Source organism: Urocitellus parryii, chromosome 13 (assembly GCF_045843805.1).
Source record: "Urocitellus parryii isolate mUroPar1 chromosome 13, mUroPar1.hap1, whole genome shotgun sequence".
NCBI classification, from domain to species: domain Eukaryota; kingdom Metazoa; phylum Chordata; class Mammalia; order Rodentia; family Sciuridae; genus Urocitellus; species Urocitellus parryii.
The window spans coordinates 13960677-13979514 of record NC_135543.1 but is presented as its reverse complement, the minus strand read 5'-3'; the positions used below and the strand labels follow the sequence as shown (position 1 = coordinate 13979514).

Below are 18838 nucleotides of genomic sequence, written 5' to 3'. Positions count from 1 at the left end.
TCGATCCTCAGCAACACATACCAACAAAGATGTTGTGTCCGCAGAGAACTAAAAAAATAAATATTAAAAATTCTCTCTCTCTCTCTCCTTTCTCACTCTCTCTTTAAAAAAAAAAAAAAAAAAAGAACATCTGGGTTCAATCCCTAGTACCATAAAAGAATCCCAAGTACCATAGAATAAAAAGAACTTTAAATAACTTTGTGTTCTCAATGTTGCACACTAAATATAATAATATAGAAAATTAGTCTATTGGTAAATTATTCACAGGCTGCAGTTCATTTCCTAAAGCCTTAGTGTTCCCTCCCAAATTTAATCTTCATCCATGAGATACAGCATGTTTTTTTGTTGTTGTTCAAGATTTTTCTACTTGATATGTCCACTTTACTTTATACAGCATTTTCTAATTTAAACCATGTGATTAGCAAATATCTTTAAGTCCTGATTCAGAAATCTAGTACATTATAGATAGAATGAAAAAATATATGTCTTAAACATAAATACATTTTGCCTAAATATCATTTCTTTTTTGGTTATTCAATACAAAAATATATATTTCAAACACTTTAAGATATCTGAGAAAATGTACCATAGACAGGTTCATTTCTCAGTGAGTCTGAGGGATCCAATTATAGTGCAGCAACATAAGCCTGGGGCTGTGGGTGCACTTTCCTCTTCTGCCAACTCACATTGACCCCAAAAGGCAATGTGAAGAAAAAAGCAGGCTTCAAAGAACATAATAATTAAAGATAAGGCACTGAGCACCTTTTACAATGTTGTAATAAAATATCCATTAATTTTTCTGTATGAAAATCTGGGAAAAAAAACTAAATATAAAGAGTTAAGTGATAAGTCTTTATGTAATGAATCTTATCTGATTAGTGAAAAAAACTGATAAAAAGCTGGGCACAGCCTCCCAGAGACTAGAGGCTGAGGCAGGAGGAATGCAAGTTGTAGGCCAGCCTGGGTAATTTAGTGAGACCTTGTCTCAAAAAAAAAAAGAACGGGGGATGTAGCTCAGTGGTAAGCGCCCCTGGGTTCAATCTGCAGCTCCACAAAAAAAAAAAAAAAAAAAAAGAAAAAAAAAGATATAAAACTCTCTGAGGTTATATGAAAGCTCATGGATTCTCTTTCTGCCAATAGCATTGTTTGCTATGGTAGCTTCTTAGATGTTCACCTTAATTTCATATTACAGACTGATGCATGCGGTCTTATATTAACATCAATAACTCTCTATTAATATACTGATACTGCTGTATTCAGTGTCATGTCATCACAGTAAATTATATTTCATCATAAATAAAAATACAGAAAATATATTTTATCAAATTGAGTTTTGAGCTTTTAAAAATCGTATCTAATCACTTACCTTCAAATGTGAAAAATCTAGTAATTTGTAAGGGGTTTTCTTGTCACTAATATGAATTAATAATGCTATAACTTATTTCAAAAGCAATTATTTTTTAAAAATGGGACATATACCAATAAAGGTTAGCATCAGCCAAATGCTTCTGGCATACCATGGGCAAAAGGCCAACTCTTCAGTGATATGTAAAGGTCACTTTAAGAAAAATCTGAATAAAAAATTACTCTCAAAAATATCTTGTCCATTAGAATTAGTTTACAAATGAAAAAAAAAGAATTAGTTTACAAATGGAAATCTAAATTTAATGAGATGAATTTAGGCCCTTGGATTAGAATCTCACAACCAGAAGAACAGTTTTAACAAGAATTCTTATGATATTGTTTTAACCATTGATTTGAAAAATTCTGTTGAAACAATATATGAAAAAAAAAAAACCACTACAGAGGTAACAGATGTTGCATCTACAATTAAAAACTATTCCTTTTAAAAAGACACAAATACCAAGTATTCTACTTTTCCACCCCTAGAAATTCCATGATAAACCATAAATGGAGGAAAAAATGTCAAGGTTAAACTTGCATCTAACTATTGACTATGATACCCCTGGCAATAGCACTACGTGTAAGACAGTAAACTGCATACTGAAGAAAAATGATAAGAACTTGCAAGTATTTTTCCAGTAGAGCTTTAGTCAATTTGAAATAAGATACCCTAATTGTCTTATAAGTGATATTATTGAGCAGTTAGAACTGCTACAAAACCAGTGCTGAGAGCGGATATATATTTACAGTGCCATGTGGTGAGTCCTTCAAGTTCAGCCACACTAGTGATTTTGGATGCCACCACTACCGCCCTCACAGAAGCATGATCTTCTTCGGGCATATGGGGAGTGGTACCTTGATGATCAGATTGTGACAAGTGCTCTGAAACATCACTGAGATGAGCAGCCAGCTAAAAGAAAACAAAATGAGAACGGAGAATGCTTTTCTATAGACATCATTGCTGTTTCACAATGATTGAACAATCTTAAAGGAAAAAGAAAGAAAAGGAAGCTCCTTTATCCCAGATATCCTATAAGTTCAGAATTCAAAATATTATTTTTTTCTACAGAAATATACAATGCATCAAAATGCATTTTCCTATTGAATCCTTAATGGGATTTTAGATGAGCAGGAAAGAGAATCCAGATGCTAAATGAAGGTTTCCATAACATCATATGAGATGGCTTTTGGGTTTGCCATACAGTCTGAGTTTCTTTGTTGTGAGCAGCTGTGCCAGGCCATTGAGAAACACCAGAAAGATGGTCATGGACATGACAATCACATAGTGGCTAATGCTGTAAAAGGAGAAAAATATGCAATCATCAGAGAAAAGAACACATGAGGAAGAGCACAAGATTCCTAAAAACGTTTTAAAACGGATATATCAATACATGGAATTACAAAGATACCAATGATTTCAAAATAGAGACCAAAATATTTTTTTTAACTCCAAACTTGTTATATAGTAATATGAGTACTGTATGTACTTATTATTAACAATAATAAACTATATAATAAGATCAGATTATGATTTCCAACCTTATTAATGTACCTATTTCACTGACATAGTCTCAGAATTGCAAACTTGGGACTTAATGGGTTAATTTCTACTGGTGACAAAGTCACAGGAACTTGGTAATGTATACTGGACATTAATAATGCATACTGATTACATATTAATTTTAATTCCAATAACACAAACTACCATTATGCTAAAATAGTGATGAAGATATTTTGATATATCTGTAACAATTGTAATGTTATAAAAATGTCTGTTATATGTTATAAAAATTATATTATATAACATATAAAATAAAAATATTTTATTATTTAAATTTATTATAAAAAATAACATATAAAATTAAAAATATTTATATTATATAACATATAACAGATAAAAATTATTTATATAACAGAAAAAAATTATTTATAACATAACATATAAAATTTAGCAGTTCCTGTGACTTTGTCACTAGTAGAAATTAACCCATTAAATCCCAAGTTTTCAATTCTGAGACTATTTCAGTGAAATAGGTGCATTAATATAGGTTGGAAATCATAATCTTATTATATAATTTATTATTGTTAATAATATTTTAATGAATATTATCACTAATAAATTCACTTATTACTTTTTGTAAAAGAATAAAACTCTAAGACCATAAATACTTATTTTGAAGTTACCATAAGTGATGTATTTGTTGCTCAATTTAAATTTTTTAGGTGTTCGATAAGTGGGACAATAGGACATCTGGGTTAAATTTCGAAAACTTGTAGAAAAACGAAAATGATTTTTTTCCCAATTCTTGAACCCTCTGGATTCTATCTTGAATCCCCAAAGATGTCCCTAGGTTAAGTATTCGGACGTTTTAGAGCATGCCATCTTATGCTCTGAAGTAAGTTTGGAAGTACTTTGTCAAGACTAACAGTCACTGTAAGTAAAATTTATAACACAAAAATCCCATTATTATGTACAATTATAATGCACCAATAAAAAAAAATGTGGGGATAAAACCCTTTAAACTACCAGTCACTAAGAAAGAAAAACATTACCCAAGCTCAAGTTTTAGTCAAGAAATTTTAGCAAAGGGGAAACAGACACATCTCTTCATTAATCTCATAATCAAAAGCTATTATTATCTTCCAGACTATCAGAGAAAGAAGAGTGATACTATTAGAATTTCTTCATTCTTATCTATCAACAATAGCACATTCTGTTTTCCTTTTTAAGCACAGTACTTATACACCGCATAGAACATATTAAAAATTTTTCAAAGAATGGAAAGAAATGTAGGTTATAGATCTGACAAAGGTACAGTAGGGGGGAGAGACTTCATGAAGTGTCACTAGTACAGTACTGCCCATACTAAGCTAAGGTGTATATTGTAAAGTTATTTCTTTTCAATGCCTATCAGTTACATTTAACTATTTACCTTTACAATATATATATATATATATATATATATATATATATATATATATATTAACACTGTTCAACAAAGAGAGGGGAACAATATTTTAGCAGGCCTACAACACAGCTAGTGAGGAAGGGAGTCATATTTTCTTTCCCTTCTCTCATCTACCCCCAGCAAATGGGAGAATAGTTTCCTTCCTACTTTCCCAACCACTTCAACTTCATAGCTAAGCAGCCCGCGCAATGTGCCAAATTGCTGGTTTTAGGTCAGCTTTACCATGTTGTCATGTCTTTGCTCATTGGTAAGTCTCTCAAGACCAAGAAAGAAGGGCTTTCTACTTTGTGCAATTTTTTTTTTTTTTTTTTAAGTAATGTTACAGTTTTTAAGAGCCTCCAATGGTAAAGTTTTAGTTTGACAAAACTGTCTTTGGAAAGGCTGAAGATCCTTATATAGAATTTCTCTAGGCTTACCCTGTAAAATAAATATGAAACAAAAAAGGAAGAGCTGGAAAATGAAACAGCAAGGATTATAACCAGTTACATTAGAAATCTGGCTCTGGTCTAGGATAGACACCTTACCCAAGAAGAAAACAATAAAATTAGATCCTTAATTGATGAACAAATATCAACACTAAAGGCAGTTTTTAAAAATTGTTGTTTTCACTATAAAAGTAATGTAATAGGTATTAAACATGAATTTTTCTACTTAAATTTATCTTAGTGTATATGCATATATATATATTTTTTACCTAGAATGAATATGATTCGGATCTTACCTTCTATTTAATTAAATTACTGATAATTATTCAAAAATAAAAACAACTATAAGACTATTATTATCTAGATGTGCTGGGAATAAAATTATATAGAAATTTATTTTAACATAATACTTTGGAAAAACTCATGCCAAAATAAACAAGATCGTTAAAATTAAGTGAGCCATGCTGACATTTCATTACACAGAATTTGGTATATTGGTAAATGGATCTTACTTTAAAAGTTTTCCCAAGCAAGGTAACTTAAGTTCATCAAGGCACATGGATGCTGGGAAAATGAGATGAAGTAGGTGTGCTATCCCCTACTCCTCCTGCTAAGTACAACTAAACATTTTGGACATTATATAAAACTAACACAAAAGACTCCAAATGGCAGAAAGAAGGTGGCAGACTGGCTAGGGCTCCTAGAACCCATGGAATCCACCACTGTGGGTTTTCTTTTTGTCTCATATGTATCAGCTTGCAGAAAGTATAAGCCCTTGGGGTTGGGGCTGTGGCTCAGTGGTGGAGTGCCTGCCTCGCACCCATGAGGCACTGAGTTCGATCCTCAGCACCACATAAAAACATAAATAAATAAAGATTTAAAAAAGAAAGAAAGAAAGTATAAGCCCTATGGAACTAGGAGCCATCAACTTTTATCTTTTTCCCCCATTGCATCTCTAAGGCCCTTTGGACTTTCAATTGACGTCTATTATATGAAGAGGATAATTTGTAATTAAAATAAATAATAAAATATTCTTTTGTTTTCTATTACCCCAGCAGATTTAATAAATCAGACTTCCCTAAAATATTAGTAATAATCAAAATTAAATGTTTAAAAAAATTTAAAGAAACAAAAGAATCTCTAGTAAAATGAGTCTTATGAGATATTAAAACATGAAGTGAGGGCTGGGGTTATGGATCATCGGTAGAGTGCTTGCCTAGCACGTGCAAGGCCCTGGGTTCGATCCTCAGCACCACATAAAAATAAATAAAATAAAGGTATTGTGTTCAACTACAATTGAAAAATAAATATTAAAAAAAAACAATAAGTGAAATGTATTGCTGGTATTAGAATCATTACTTAGAACCATGGATGAGAACAGAAAGCCTTGTCACACTATAAGACAATAAGATAAAGGAATAACTGTGAAAACTCAAAACTGCTCTGACTGGACTCACTTTAAATTTGTAAGCAAGACTAGGATTTTTTTTTTTTCCTCATCAGTGGCAGAGAACTCTAAGGCTGACTTCATAATTACTACAGAAATCTTCAACTCTTTTGTATCTCTCAGACCTAACAGGAAATTTAAAATTTGTTGTCCAGTTCCTGAGGTCAAAATCTTCAACTCAATAAACTGCCTAAAAAGTCACAATTTCATGCTATAAAAATGTTTATTTCCCAGGCCGGGGACCTACGTCTATATTCAAGTGGTGAGATGACTAAGTTAAGGGAGTACAAAGTGCTCATTAGAGAGCCTAAAAGATCAAATCCAGGAAAGCTCCATTTGATTTTGGAAACCAGGCAAGAAGGCTGGGAGCTAGGTAAATGAAGAAAAGTACAAGGAATATAATGTAAAATACTACATTATGGAATGGATAAACAAAATATCAGCAAAATGGATCACTATTTAGCAAAGGAAAGGAACAAAGTATTGATATAAGCTACATTATAGATTAATGTCCCCCACCCCCAATCATTACACAAAGTGGAAAAATCACGTGCTTATATAAATTGTCAAATCCCTGAGGACAGAAAATAGATCAGTGTGGATGGGTATATATATATGTTTCAGTAGTAAAGCATGGGCTTCACATACAGGAGGCCCTGGGTTTAATTCCCAGCACTATGAAGGAAAAAGAGAGAAGGAGAGAGAGAGGGAGGGGAAGATACAAGGCTGATTAGTGGTTGTCTAGGGCTGGGTATAGGAAAGGGGATAGATTGTAAATAGGTTCAAGGGAATGTTTTGGGTGATGAAAATGTTCAAAGACTAGATTACAGTGATGGTTGTATAACTCTAATAAACTGCTAAAAATTACTGAAGTGATTTTAAAATCATTTGAGTAAGTCAAAACTTTAAACTGGATGAATTGATGGTATATAAATTATATCACAATAAAATTTCTAAGAGATAGAAAGAAAAAGCTACATGCCAGCAGATTTTTGTTTTGTTAAATTTTGTTACTATTTTAAGTAACAAAAAGGTCAAAATGTTATGACCGACTTTATCTCTTTTAACAAAAGTATTTTTTAAAACCAGTAAGTGACCCATTCTCAAATTTAATGAAAGCCTATCTATGGAAGGCATTCATACCACAGATCACTTATCTTCTTACAATGGCCTGAAATTACTGACTCTTGGCTCATTTAAACTAACATCATTGGCAGAAGCCAGCTGTAAAGCTCATCAGCATCATGTCATTGAGCCGTAAGGCATCCAGCTCATGATATTTTGCATCAGTCAAGTCTTAGTGTCATCTAAGCATTAGCAGAGTTAAAGGAACATGAAGTCTCAACTTGAAATGAATTCAGCTGTTTCCACTCTCCCCCAACTACACAAACATGATTTAAGTCAGCAGTTCTCAAGGTGTAATATGTGATGGAAGAGAAGGACAGTGTACCAGTGGAGGGGCACATAGAACTGCCAGGCAGGTCTTTTTAGCCCACACAATAAGTGATATAAGCTTGACTATATTCTTCTCAGTCAGGGTGATGGGTTATAGAAGCAGGTCATATCTGTCAGATGTACTGCAGCAAAAAAAGGTTGAGAACCACTGATTTGAATATAGCTTGATATTTATTCAAAAAACAAAGACACTTCATTGTTCACTTATTAATTATATTTAGGACATTCAAGAATAATCGAACAGAATCATGAATTTTCATTATATCTAAAGAGAAATGATAAATACTTTAGCTGTCATTTGTATTTTAATAAGATATAACAATAGAGCATGTAGGAAACAATTAAAGACCAAATGAACACTGCTATCAAATCAAACTGCAGCTCAATCAAACTGATGATCTTGACTCTATTCACCTCACTACAAACACATTTAGAGAGTAAATTTAAATGTAGATTTTATAGTTGTGAATATTACTTCACAGGAATTTTTTCTCTAGTTTTAAAAATGCACTTTCAGTATGCCATATAAAAGGCAATACTCTGTTAAGTTTATGACCTGCAATAAATGAAGATAAAGTGTAAAGCTCAAAAGAAGAAAATACTAAATTAGCTCTGTCAGCTGAACACAACTTTATGGCCTGGGCAGGATATTTTTCACATGGTTGTTAAATGAACAACTGGATGCCACAGGTTCTCCAGAGGAAGGCTGCACTTAACCTGGGGCTTCAGCTGAATATATGGACTGCAGTGTATTCTCTTCAGAGTCCCAATTAAATTTTGGAAAAAATCTGCTCTGAAGACGCACTGTAAACAGAGAGTACTATACCTATAAATGGATACATTGTCTCATGTCCTGGTAAGGTGTCTTTATTGTTAAAAAAAAGTACTACTTATTGATTAACCAAAAATTAAAAGCTGAAGAATCTCTCAAAAGCATTGGAAATCTACTGCAGTCATTTCAACAACTCTATAAACATTCCAGACACATGCCAGGCTGCATTCACAGGGCTCCAACTCCTCTCTAAAATTCTGGGATAGATTCTTACCACTTCAGTATTCATAACACAATCCAATACTGAGGATAAAAGGACAACATTCTATTCCTATGAATAACAGGCAAGAAATGGCTGCAGTTATTAACTATATTACTAACAAAAAAGAGCTTGAAAATAAAATGTCACAAAGGAAAACCACTGCAGGAACACATCTCAAATAATCTTGGTTCCCACTAAGGGAACACCACCAGTAAGTTTAATAATAACGGGAGCAAGACAAGAAAAATCTCTGCTTTTCAAATATACTTTCACTTAGGAATAATTAGAAACCCCAAATCTTAAAAGCAACAGTCTCACAAATAAAAAGCAGAAAAAGTATGATAATGAAATTCTGACATGTGAACCCTATTAACTGGTGTTTTACTTTTTAATCTGGAAGTATATCTTCCCCCACTACCCAAGCCTTTTCCTGGCAATAAATTAGATGTTTATGAAAATGCATGAACTGCTCCTGCCATTAGACCAACACCACATGGTTCACTGAGGCAGTATATGCTATTAATGGTGTACAGGGTGAAAAGGAAAGATTTTAGGATTCTAACTTGCCAACAAGAGCAGGGGGGAGGGCTGGGGTTGTGGCTCAGTGGTACAGCACTTAGCATGTGTGAGGTACTGGGTTTGATTCTTAGCACCAAATAAAAATAAAGATCCACCAACAAGAGTAGGGGGAAACAAAACCAAAACCAAACAAAACCCTCACATTGTAGCATTTTTCAGGGACAATGCCATTTAGAAAGCCTAATTTCCCTAACTCGGATTTCATTTTGTCCCTTCAATCACATTCTCTTAAATTGGGCATTTTTTGGATTATACAATAAGAAGAAAAATAGAACTGGGAGATATTTCAATATAATAATTTATATAGTTTAGTCCAAAGCCCTTATCCTGATGAACAGAACTGTGATCTGTGGTTCTTTACTGTATCTGCCTTCAAGAAGTTTTTGAGAACAAGCACCTATGATATGATATGATAATGAGATTTTGACATGTGAACCCTATTATATGGTGTTTTACTTTTTAATCTGGAAGTTAGATCTGGGAGTTAGATCCCTGAGGATAAAGCACTAAGGATGAAGCACTGAGAATGAGATAAACTAGGCTATACCATTAACAGGTTTGCCCTTTATCCTCTTCCCATCCATTTTGGGCCTTTAATATTGTATAGACAAGGCCATCCTAGGTAAATCAGGGAATATGATCACCATATGTATAGTGCAGTTACCATTATTTTAAAAAAAGAACATACACACATAAGATACTTTGATAGCATATTGTGCTCTGTATGCCATTAGTTAACTATGGGATATTTTAATGTGTATACATAATTTACTTAGAATACTAAAACATGGAGTTAACATCCATGTTTATGACTAGTACTGCAGAGAGGAGGGTCATCAAAACATTTTCAGTCTACATGTGCTAATATGCCATTCTGTTTCACTTGGTTTGGATGATGCTCACTATTTTATGCCTTGTATTTTCTCTTTTTGCTATATTTTATGCTCTGATGAATGTTTTATTTCCATGATGACTACATAAAAGAATGCAAGGAATAGGGTGGAAGTGTCACACACATGCCAGGAAGAATGTCATGCTAGATGTTAAATGCAAGTTTTGCAACAGCTCTTTTAAAAATGTATCAAGCAAACACACGTAACAAAAGCAAAATTAATAAATTGTACATCAAAATGAAAAACTTGTGAAACAAAGAATACAATAAATGAGTAAAAAGTCAACTACAGAATGGAAGGAAACATTTGCAAATAATATATCTGATAAGGAGTTAATATCCAGAATATATAAAAAATTCCTACAACTTAACAACAAAAAACAACTAACCCAAATTGAAAATGGGAAAGTGACTTGTGTAGATATTTCCCTAAAGAAGATATACAGATGTCCAACAGGCATATGAAAAGATGCTCAATAGGAGTTACAGTAGTCAAATTCACAGAAGCAGAAAGTAGAATGGTGGTTGCCAGGTGCTGGGAAGAGAAAAATGAGGAGTTGTTTAATGAGCATATAGTTTCAGTTATGCAAGATGAAATGGAAATGGAAATCTGTTGTACAACTGTTATGGTTTAGATGTGGTGTCCCCGAGAAGCTCACATGTGAGATAACGCAACAAGGTTTGGAGGAGAAATGATTGGATTACAGCCCTAGCCTAATCAGTGAGTTGATCCCTGACAGGATTAACTAAAGTGGTAGGGTGTGGCTGGAGGAGGTGGGAATTGGGGCGTGACTTTGGTGTACATATTTGTACCTGGAAAGTGGAGTCAGTCTCTCTGCTTCTTGATCACCATGATGTGAGCTGCTTCCCTCTGCCATGATGTTCAGTCTCATCTTGAGCCCCAAGAAATGGAGCCAGCCTTCTTTGAAATAAGGCCTCTGAAACTGTGAGCCCTAAAATAAACTTTTCCTCCTTAGAGTTGTTCTGGTTAGATCCTTTAGTCACAGCAGCAAAAAAGCTGACTAAAACAACAATATGAATATATTACTAAACTCCAATTCAAAAATGATTAAGAAAGTAAATTTTATGTTATATATATTCTGCCACTTTTTTTTTTTTTTTTTTTTTTTTTTTTAAGGAAAGAAAAGAACTTCAAGGGAAAAAGAGGATAAAAATTGGCAATTTGGGTTTGGTGCTGTTAAATTTAACAAGTTTCACCTAAGTCTGTTTCTGTAGCAGGATGATAAATTTGTCCCCAAACTGCCTCCACATGTAGTGGATATGTAAACAAATTACAAACTAATCTCAGAGTATTACAGCTGAGTGTCAGACAATCACAGCAGTTGAGCTTCAGCCAGGAATAGGCTGCCAACTGACCAAACTATGTCCTATAAAGCAAATAAAAAGCTTCATCACACCATGCCCATATAAGGCAAATACTGACTGTAGCCAATCAGGTTGTTCCTGTATGTCACTTCATTTTCTCCAGCTATAAATATAATCTGCACAGGCAATGGGGCTCAGCATTCTGAACTAACTGCAGTCCAGAATGCAGTTCAGTTCTAGAACCTTTTTCTTGCTCACATAAACTTGAAATTTAACACAGCTATTGTTTTTCTTTTTTAAGAGGGCAAAATACTATGACATGGTGAAGGGCCTTCTGAAATCACTGCAGTCTGAGTATTCTGACTTTGGGAAAAACTGTGCATGAGCCACATAAGGACTTCAGGAAAACCAAAATCAAAACCCAAACTAAGAAACTGAAGATGGTGGCCAAAGTATGACACTAGAAATACATAAGGATGCATGGTAATGACCCTGACAGTGCTGCTAGCCCAGTTATTACCTCCATTTCAAGGCACACATTCCTCACTCCCTTGTATAATAAGGTAATCAAGACTCCTAACTCATAGGCAATCATTCATTTATGAAAGTTAACACCTAAAATGGCAGAGCTCAAATAAATCTAAATATGGCTCCCAACTCACATGCCAATGAATGTATGATATAATTTTGTATAAAACTTTCACCATGTTAAGCCTCCCAAAAGCTATTTTCTAGAAATTTCTTTATTTAAACCTATGTTCTTTGAAATTCAAATTATTTTTCACATATCATATACATATGTATTAGTCTTTTTTTTTTAATCTCTATAGCTTTGCTCATATCCTTCTGTGGGCCTGAAGAACTCTTTCCAAATCTCTAATTCTCTTCAAATTCTACCTTCTGTTCAGATACCAGTTCAAGTGCCAGACCCCACACAGTGTTCCCTCAGTCACTGGAGGCTGAACTGGAGTGGCCCCTACCCACACTTTCTTATATTATAGGTATTATATGTCTTTCATATGGCCTGTATTTGGCCATAATCTCCCAGAAAACAGGGCGATGTGTTAGAATCCTATACTTCTAGGGTTAGAATGTCCCTTATAGGCTATTCATCAGAAGTTTTCATTCAGTGCTTGAATCCCCTATGCAATATCCCAATGAAGCAGTTATATATCTCTAATGCTAGATATAAAGTCTCAAGGCAGGCAATTCCATTCATCTTTGGGAACATAATAATGCCTGAGAATATTTTATGCATGGCAAGTGTTTAATATGTGTTTTTCTGAAGAAATAATTTATATGTTAAATGCATACATGATGCAAAGAAGAAAGAACACCTAGGTATGCTACTTCAATCAGTCTTTCAGAACCAGTTTCTCATCTGTAGAACATAAAAATAATTATATTTTCCCACATGCTAGGCAAGTGCTCTACCATTGAGCCACATCTCCAAGTCCCAATAAATGAAATTTTTCCCCCTGTACTGGTGATTGAGCCCAGTGACACTCTACCACTTAATTACATACCCTGCCTTTTCTACTTTTTGTTTGTTTTGACACAGGATCTTGTTAAGTTGCCGTGGCTGACCTCAACCTGTGATCTTCCTGTGTAGCTGGGATTGCAGGAATGCACCACCACACCTGGCTAATCATAATTATTATTATCATCAATTTAATATCTTTTCCCAATAATTAATTTTCATAATCACTGCTTAACTCAACTTGGCTTCCTCCAGGTTTGAGTAGAATTTTTTCTGTGGCTAAACAATTCAACCCCCAAATAGTTTCTGGAAACTTCTGGGGATCCCAGGGAAGAAAACATAAACATGACTGCACTAAATTACTTAAAACAGCTTAACATGACATTTCTAAAGAAAAATAACCCCTAAGTTTCAAGAGAAAAATGGTGACTGTCTTTGAATAAGCAACATGACAAACTGTAACAGGGATAACTCCTGGACAAAGAGGTATATAGAACTTTCAGAATGGATAGGGGCCTGATACTGATGCAAGAAGGGAAAATAAAAGGCTAAAAGATGTTTTCTTTTTTTCCCTCCCTCCCTCTCCCCTCTCTTTTCATCTATTTCCATCTCTTTTTCTTTTAAATGAAGGTGTATATTATTAGTGAGGGAGAAAAATAGAAGATAAGTTGTTCTGTTGTTGTGGAAAATACTCTCCCAATTAATTTTGGGGTGAAAACCTAGTGGGACAGAAAGGAAACAAGAAAACATATGGAACCTGGGATGAACAAATGAGGATCAAGTAAACAGAATTAGAAATAGTTGTTGAACAAAATCAAGAAAACCTAAATAAGCAAGAGGGGAAAGGTCATGAGTTCATGGAAAGCAATCTTCTGTACTTGAATTCTGGGCATAAAAGTAATCAAGGTAAGCAAAGGGAAGGCTGAAGCTGGGAGAATGGGTATCTCATTCTAGCACCACTTTCTTGAACAGCCCCAGCAGAAGTCCTGCTGGGTCGTACACAAAGTTTTAAGGTTTTAGCAGCATACTACTCCTGCCAGCTTCCTTTAACTTTTAACTCTGCTATCAGTCTTTTTTATGTCACAAGGCTTTCCTCTCAAGCATGAATGTGAGATTCACTACTTGTTTGCATCTCCTGATGTATATAAGAAACCACTCTGTTTATTGTGCAGTTTGGCAGTGTGCGCCAGAATGGGCAGTGCCTGTCTGTTACAGCTGTGTGACCTGTGAAAGCCGTGCCCTATTGGAAACCTGTTTTCTATCTTACCCCCTGCCTTTCAATATTTTCTCTTTGAAGACAGGACTTATACTCTGTACTATTAACAAAGGTCTCTGGCCAACTTTTCTCACCTAAGATACCCTCATTCTTGGCTCACTTCCTCCTAAACAATATTTCTTTCTCCTTTACTTCTAAATTTACATTATTCAAAACTTTCCAGGGGCTGGGGATGTGGCTCAAGCGGTAGCGCGCTTGCCTGGCATGCGTGCTGCTCGGGTTCGATCCTCAGCACCACATACCAACAAAGATGTTGTGTCCGCCGAGAACTAAAAAATAAATATTAAAAATTCTCTCTCCTCTCTCACTCCCTCTTTAATAATTCCTTTGCAACAATAACACATATAAGATTAGATACAAAGCCACTTTTTAAGAAAGAATTAATTAGATTACAATATATAGTCTTTGGGAAATTCTCTGTATGTAGAAGCAATGAAGGGCAGTTGGAACACTAGAACCTCAGTTACAGAAGTTCTACCTTTAACACCAATTGAACAACCGGGTATAATGGCATACACCTATAATCCCAGCCACTTGGAAGGCTGAGGCAAAAGGATCTCAAGTTCAAGGCCAGCCTTGAAACTTGGTGAGAACCTGTCTCAAAATAAAAAAATAAAAATAAAAATAAAGAAAGAAGAAGAAAAAAGAAAAATCCAGCTAAAATTTTTCAAGACCTGTGACATGAGCAAGTCAAAATCTCCATAGGGCCAACGTCCTCACCTGTCAAGTGGAGAGAGTAAATATATCTAATGTGAAAGATAATATCTATCTCACTGTCTTGTGATGAGGATGATATGAAATAATGTGTTGGAACATATTATAAATGGTACAGCACAAAACATTTTTGGCAGAGGTGTGACTGATGGCCATCCTTTGACTGACATCCTGGACTCCTACTCAAGTTGAGCTTCTGTCTTTGCCTTTTGCCTAATATAAATTGATTCTCTTGTCTCTGAACTTCCATTGTCATGCCTTTTCAGGACTCATATCTCGAACACCCAACTGTTGGGTATATGGATTCTGCAAGCACAACTTTACTCTTATCTTGAGGGCAGTTCTCTGTCTAATCTGTGAACAATCTTCCTCCACTTGGGTCCCACATATTACCTCCAATTAAGATCAATGAGACTAGTGACATTCACTCCTTCCACCTATAATTTTCTTCATGCTCATTAGTAATAAAAAATGAAAATAACATCTCATAGAAAGGTGGGAAGGTACACTCATGTGAACACTGCCCTATATTTCTTTCCCTTTCTAATTAAGCTTGAAAAGAATGATCTAAACTTAAAATTCTACTTCCTGACTTCCAATTCCATTTGTGACTTTTCCCTTTAATTTTTAGTGGAGTTGTACATGCAGTACCAAAAAAGCAATATAATGGAGAAAGATTTTTCACCCACTTCTCAGAGCATCCACTCTATTTCTTTTTTGGAACGTCTGCTAGTTTTCTCCCTAACATGAATTAGTATCTCTATGTTGCTGTTTATTGAGCATCAATTTAAAGCATTATTTACTAGGAAAGAGGAGGATTCATGCCCTCCTACTCATTTCAATTTTAGATATTTATCTTAGTTCTTCTGTTTTTCTTTATACATCAATTTTGAGGTATAATTTACATAAGAGAAAATGGAATTATTTGAAGCACCCAGTTAGCTGAGTACTGACAAATGGCATACCCATGTAACCATCATCACTGTCAAGATATAGAACATTTTTAGTCCCATAAAATCTCCCAATGAGCCTCCCCTTTAAAAAAACTTTAGTTGTAGATGGACACAATACCTTTATTTTATTTATTTTTTAGGTGATGCTGAGGATTGAACTCAGTTCCTCACACATGCTAGGTAAGCACTCTACCACCAAGCCACAATCCCAGCCTCCATATGCCCTTTTGTAGTCAAGTCTACCCTTGCCCCAGCCCCAGAAACTACCATTCAGTTTTCGGTGACTACAGATTAGTTTTGTTTATTCTAGACTTTTTTTTTTTTCTTGTTGGGGGGGGATTAAACCCAGAGTGTTTAACAACTGAGCCACACCCCCACCTCTTTTTTCTATTTTATTTTTAGAAACAGGGTCTTGCTGAGTTGCTTTTAGGGTCTAGGTTGTTAAGGCTAAATTTGAACTCAGGGTCCTCCTGCCTCAGCCTCTTGAGCCACTGGGATTATAGGTATGTGCCACCACACCTAGACTAGTCTAGAATTTTTTTTTTTTTGGAGGGGTACTGGGGATTGAACCCAGGGGTGCTTAACTTTTTTTTTTGCTTACTAAATACACCTTTTTTTCTGTCTTACTAAATACACCTCCGACTTCTAGCCCTTTATTAGTTATATAAAAATTGTAATGCGTAGGGCTGGGGATGTGGCTCAGTGGTAGAGCACTCACCTTGCACGTGCAAGACCCTGGGTTCAATCCTCAGCACTACATAAAAATAAATAAAGAAAATAAAGGTATTCTGTCCAACCTCAACAAAAAAAAAATAAATATATAAAAAATTTTTACAATGTATAGCCTTAAGCAACTTAGTGAAATCCTGTCTCATAATAAAAAATAAAAGAAGGGCTAGGGATGTGGCTCAGTGGTTAAGCATCCCTGAATTCAATCCCTCATAACCCCCCAAATACAATGTGTATACAAATATATGTGTGTGTATATATACATGTGTGTGTGTATATGTACTTTATCTTTCCTAAAGCACTCCTCATATATAATCTCATTTTAATTTTATCACCAAATTTTCTCCTTTTGCTGTCATCAGTAAAGGAAGAAAAGTAAAGTCTAGCAAGATTAAGTGATTTGTCCTTAGTCACAAAATCAAGGTTAGAGGTGAAAGATAGCTAGGTTCCAAGATGAGCTAGAAGTACTTGATAGAAATAAGGTTGGGAATGTAGCTCAGTGGAATAGAGTGCTCACCTATCATGATAAGACCAAAAAACAAACAAACAAACAAACAAACAAAAAAACTGTCACTTACTAAGAACCTGTGTCTGTATCATAATCTACCAGGCTGACTTCAATATGAGGTTAAATTTATTTCATCAAAAATCTACTAAATAGAAGTTAAGTTCTCAGAAAGAAGTAAGGAAATGCCCAAATAATCCTGTTCTTGTATTCACTCCTTGCTCCAGTTAAATTATTATCCTAAGAGGAATGTGAAGATGCCCAGGCAAAGCCAGGTGAACCCCCCTACCAACTGGGTGGCCATGTAGAAGGCTTGGATGATGATCTGGGGGTGAAAACCCTCTTCTATGTATGATTTCACTTGCTTCAGAAACTCTGAAGCCAGCAAGGTCACTGAAGTGGTACCATCAACAGCCTCAGCATCTTGGGACTTGGCAATGTCCACTAAAGGCTTTGCTGCAGGAAGGACAACATCAAGCAGTTTCAGAATAGTGGCCCCATCATTAGAAACTGTTGCTTTGCCTCAGCTGTCTACAATAAGTTTGTCCATGCTATGAGGACCCAGGGTGGTTCTTACAACCTTGGCCATCATCTGGCAGGCACTGCTATTGCTTAAAAACTAAGGGATACCTTGGGAGCTATCAGTTCCCTCTTTCGACAGGATAATTGGTGTGGGCATCATTTTGGAAGCTTGATCAATGGCCCGCTAGTCCTCTGTTCTTCCTGTTAGGGCTACCCAGTAAACCCACCTCTACCCTTTTTTTTATATTTTATTATAGAAAGGGTTTCATTGAGTTGCTAAGTGCCTTGCTAAGTTGCTGAGACTGGCTTTTTATGAACTCATGATCCTCCTGCCTTAGCCTCCTGAGCCACTGGGATTTAATAGGTGCATGCCACCATGCCCAGCTATAATTTTATACAAATGTAGTAATAAATTATATACTCTTACATACCTGGCTTCTTTCACTCAATATAGTTTCTGAGATTAATCCATGTAGTTGAGTGCATCAGTCATCAATTTGTTTTTATCAATAAGTAGTATTCCAGTACATGGATGTAGCACAATTTGTTTAGCCATAGTTATGTGGTGATGAACATTTGGGTTGTTTCTGGATTTGGGCTATTATGAATAAAGACACAATAAAAATTTCTGTACAAGTTTTTCTGTGTACATGTTTTTCCTTCTTTTGGATAAATACATAGGCATGAAATGACTAGGTCACAACATGGTGTGTATTTAATTTTTTAAGAAAGTCTCTTCCCTCTAGGTGTCATCCAGAAATAGAATGGCTACCAGTAAGTTCTATGTATGTGATAGAAATTGCTATGTCATGTTTTAAGCTGAGCAGTAGGGGTGCTTTGCTCTTTGGGTTATAGAGGGGAGGAAGCTATGAATGCCAGAATGGGGAAGAGATTTATTTTGAGTAGGCAGCACATATAACAAAGCAGTGAAATTCTCCCCAGACTTTTTTCAGTCTCTTTAGAGGCATCCTCTGGTTTTCTCCTGATGGTAGAACGCCTGTAACACTTTTTGCCCAGGAATGGAGGTAGAGGAGAGACTATGGAGAGCTTGTTAATACCATTATTTGGTATTTGGTAGACAAGCATTCAATTAATCCCCTCTGGTTCCCTTTTATCACCCTTACTTCT

At 35.1% G+C, this 18838-nt stretch overlaps 1 protein-coding gene across 1 annotated transcript in view; it reads right to left on the bottom strand.

The window, feature by feature from the left end:
• Positions 1-1638: 1638 nt before the first annotated feature.
• Pign (phosphatidylinositol glycan anchor biosynthesis class N) overlaps positions 1639-18838 on the bottom strand; it is a 117694-nt gene continuing 100494 nt past the window's right edge. The window contains exon 30 of the mRNA XM_026404637.2: positions 1639-2699. Coding sequence (XP_026260422.2) covers positions 2576-2699 — 124 coding nt within the window. The 3' untranslated portion in view covers positions 1639-2575. The remainder of the gene's footprint in view (positions 2700-18838) is intronic.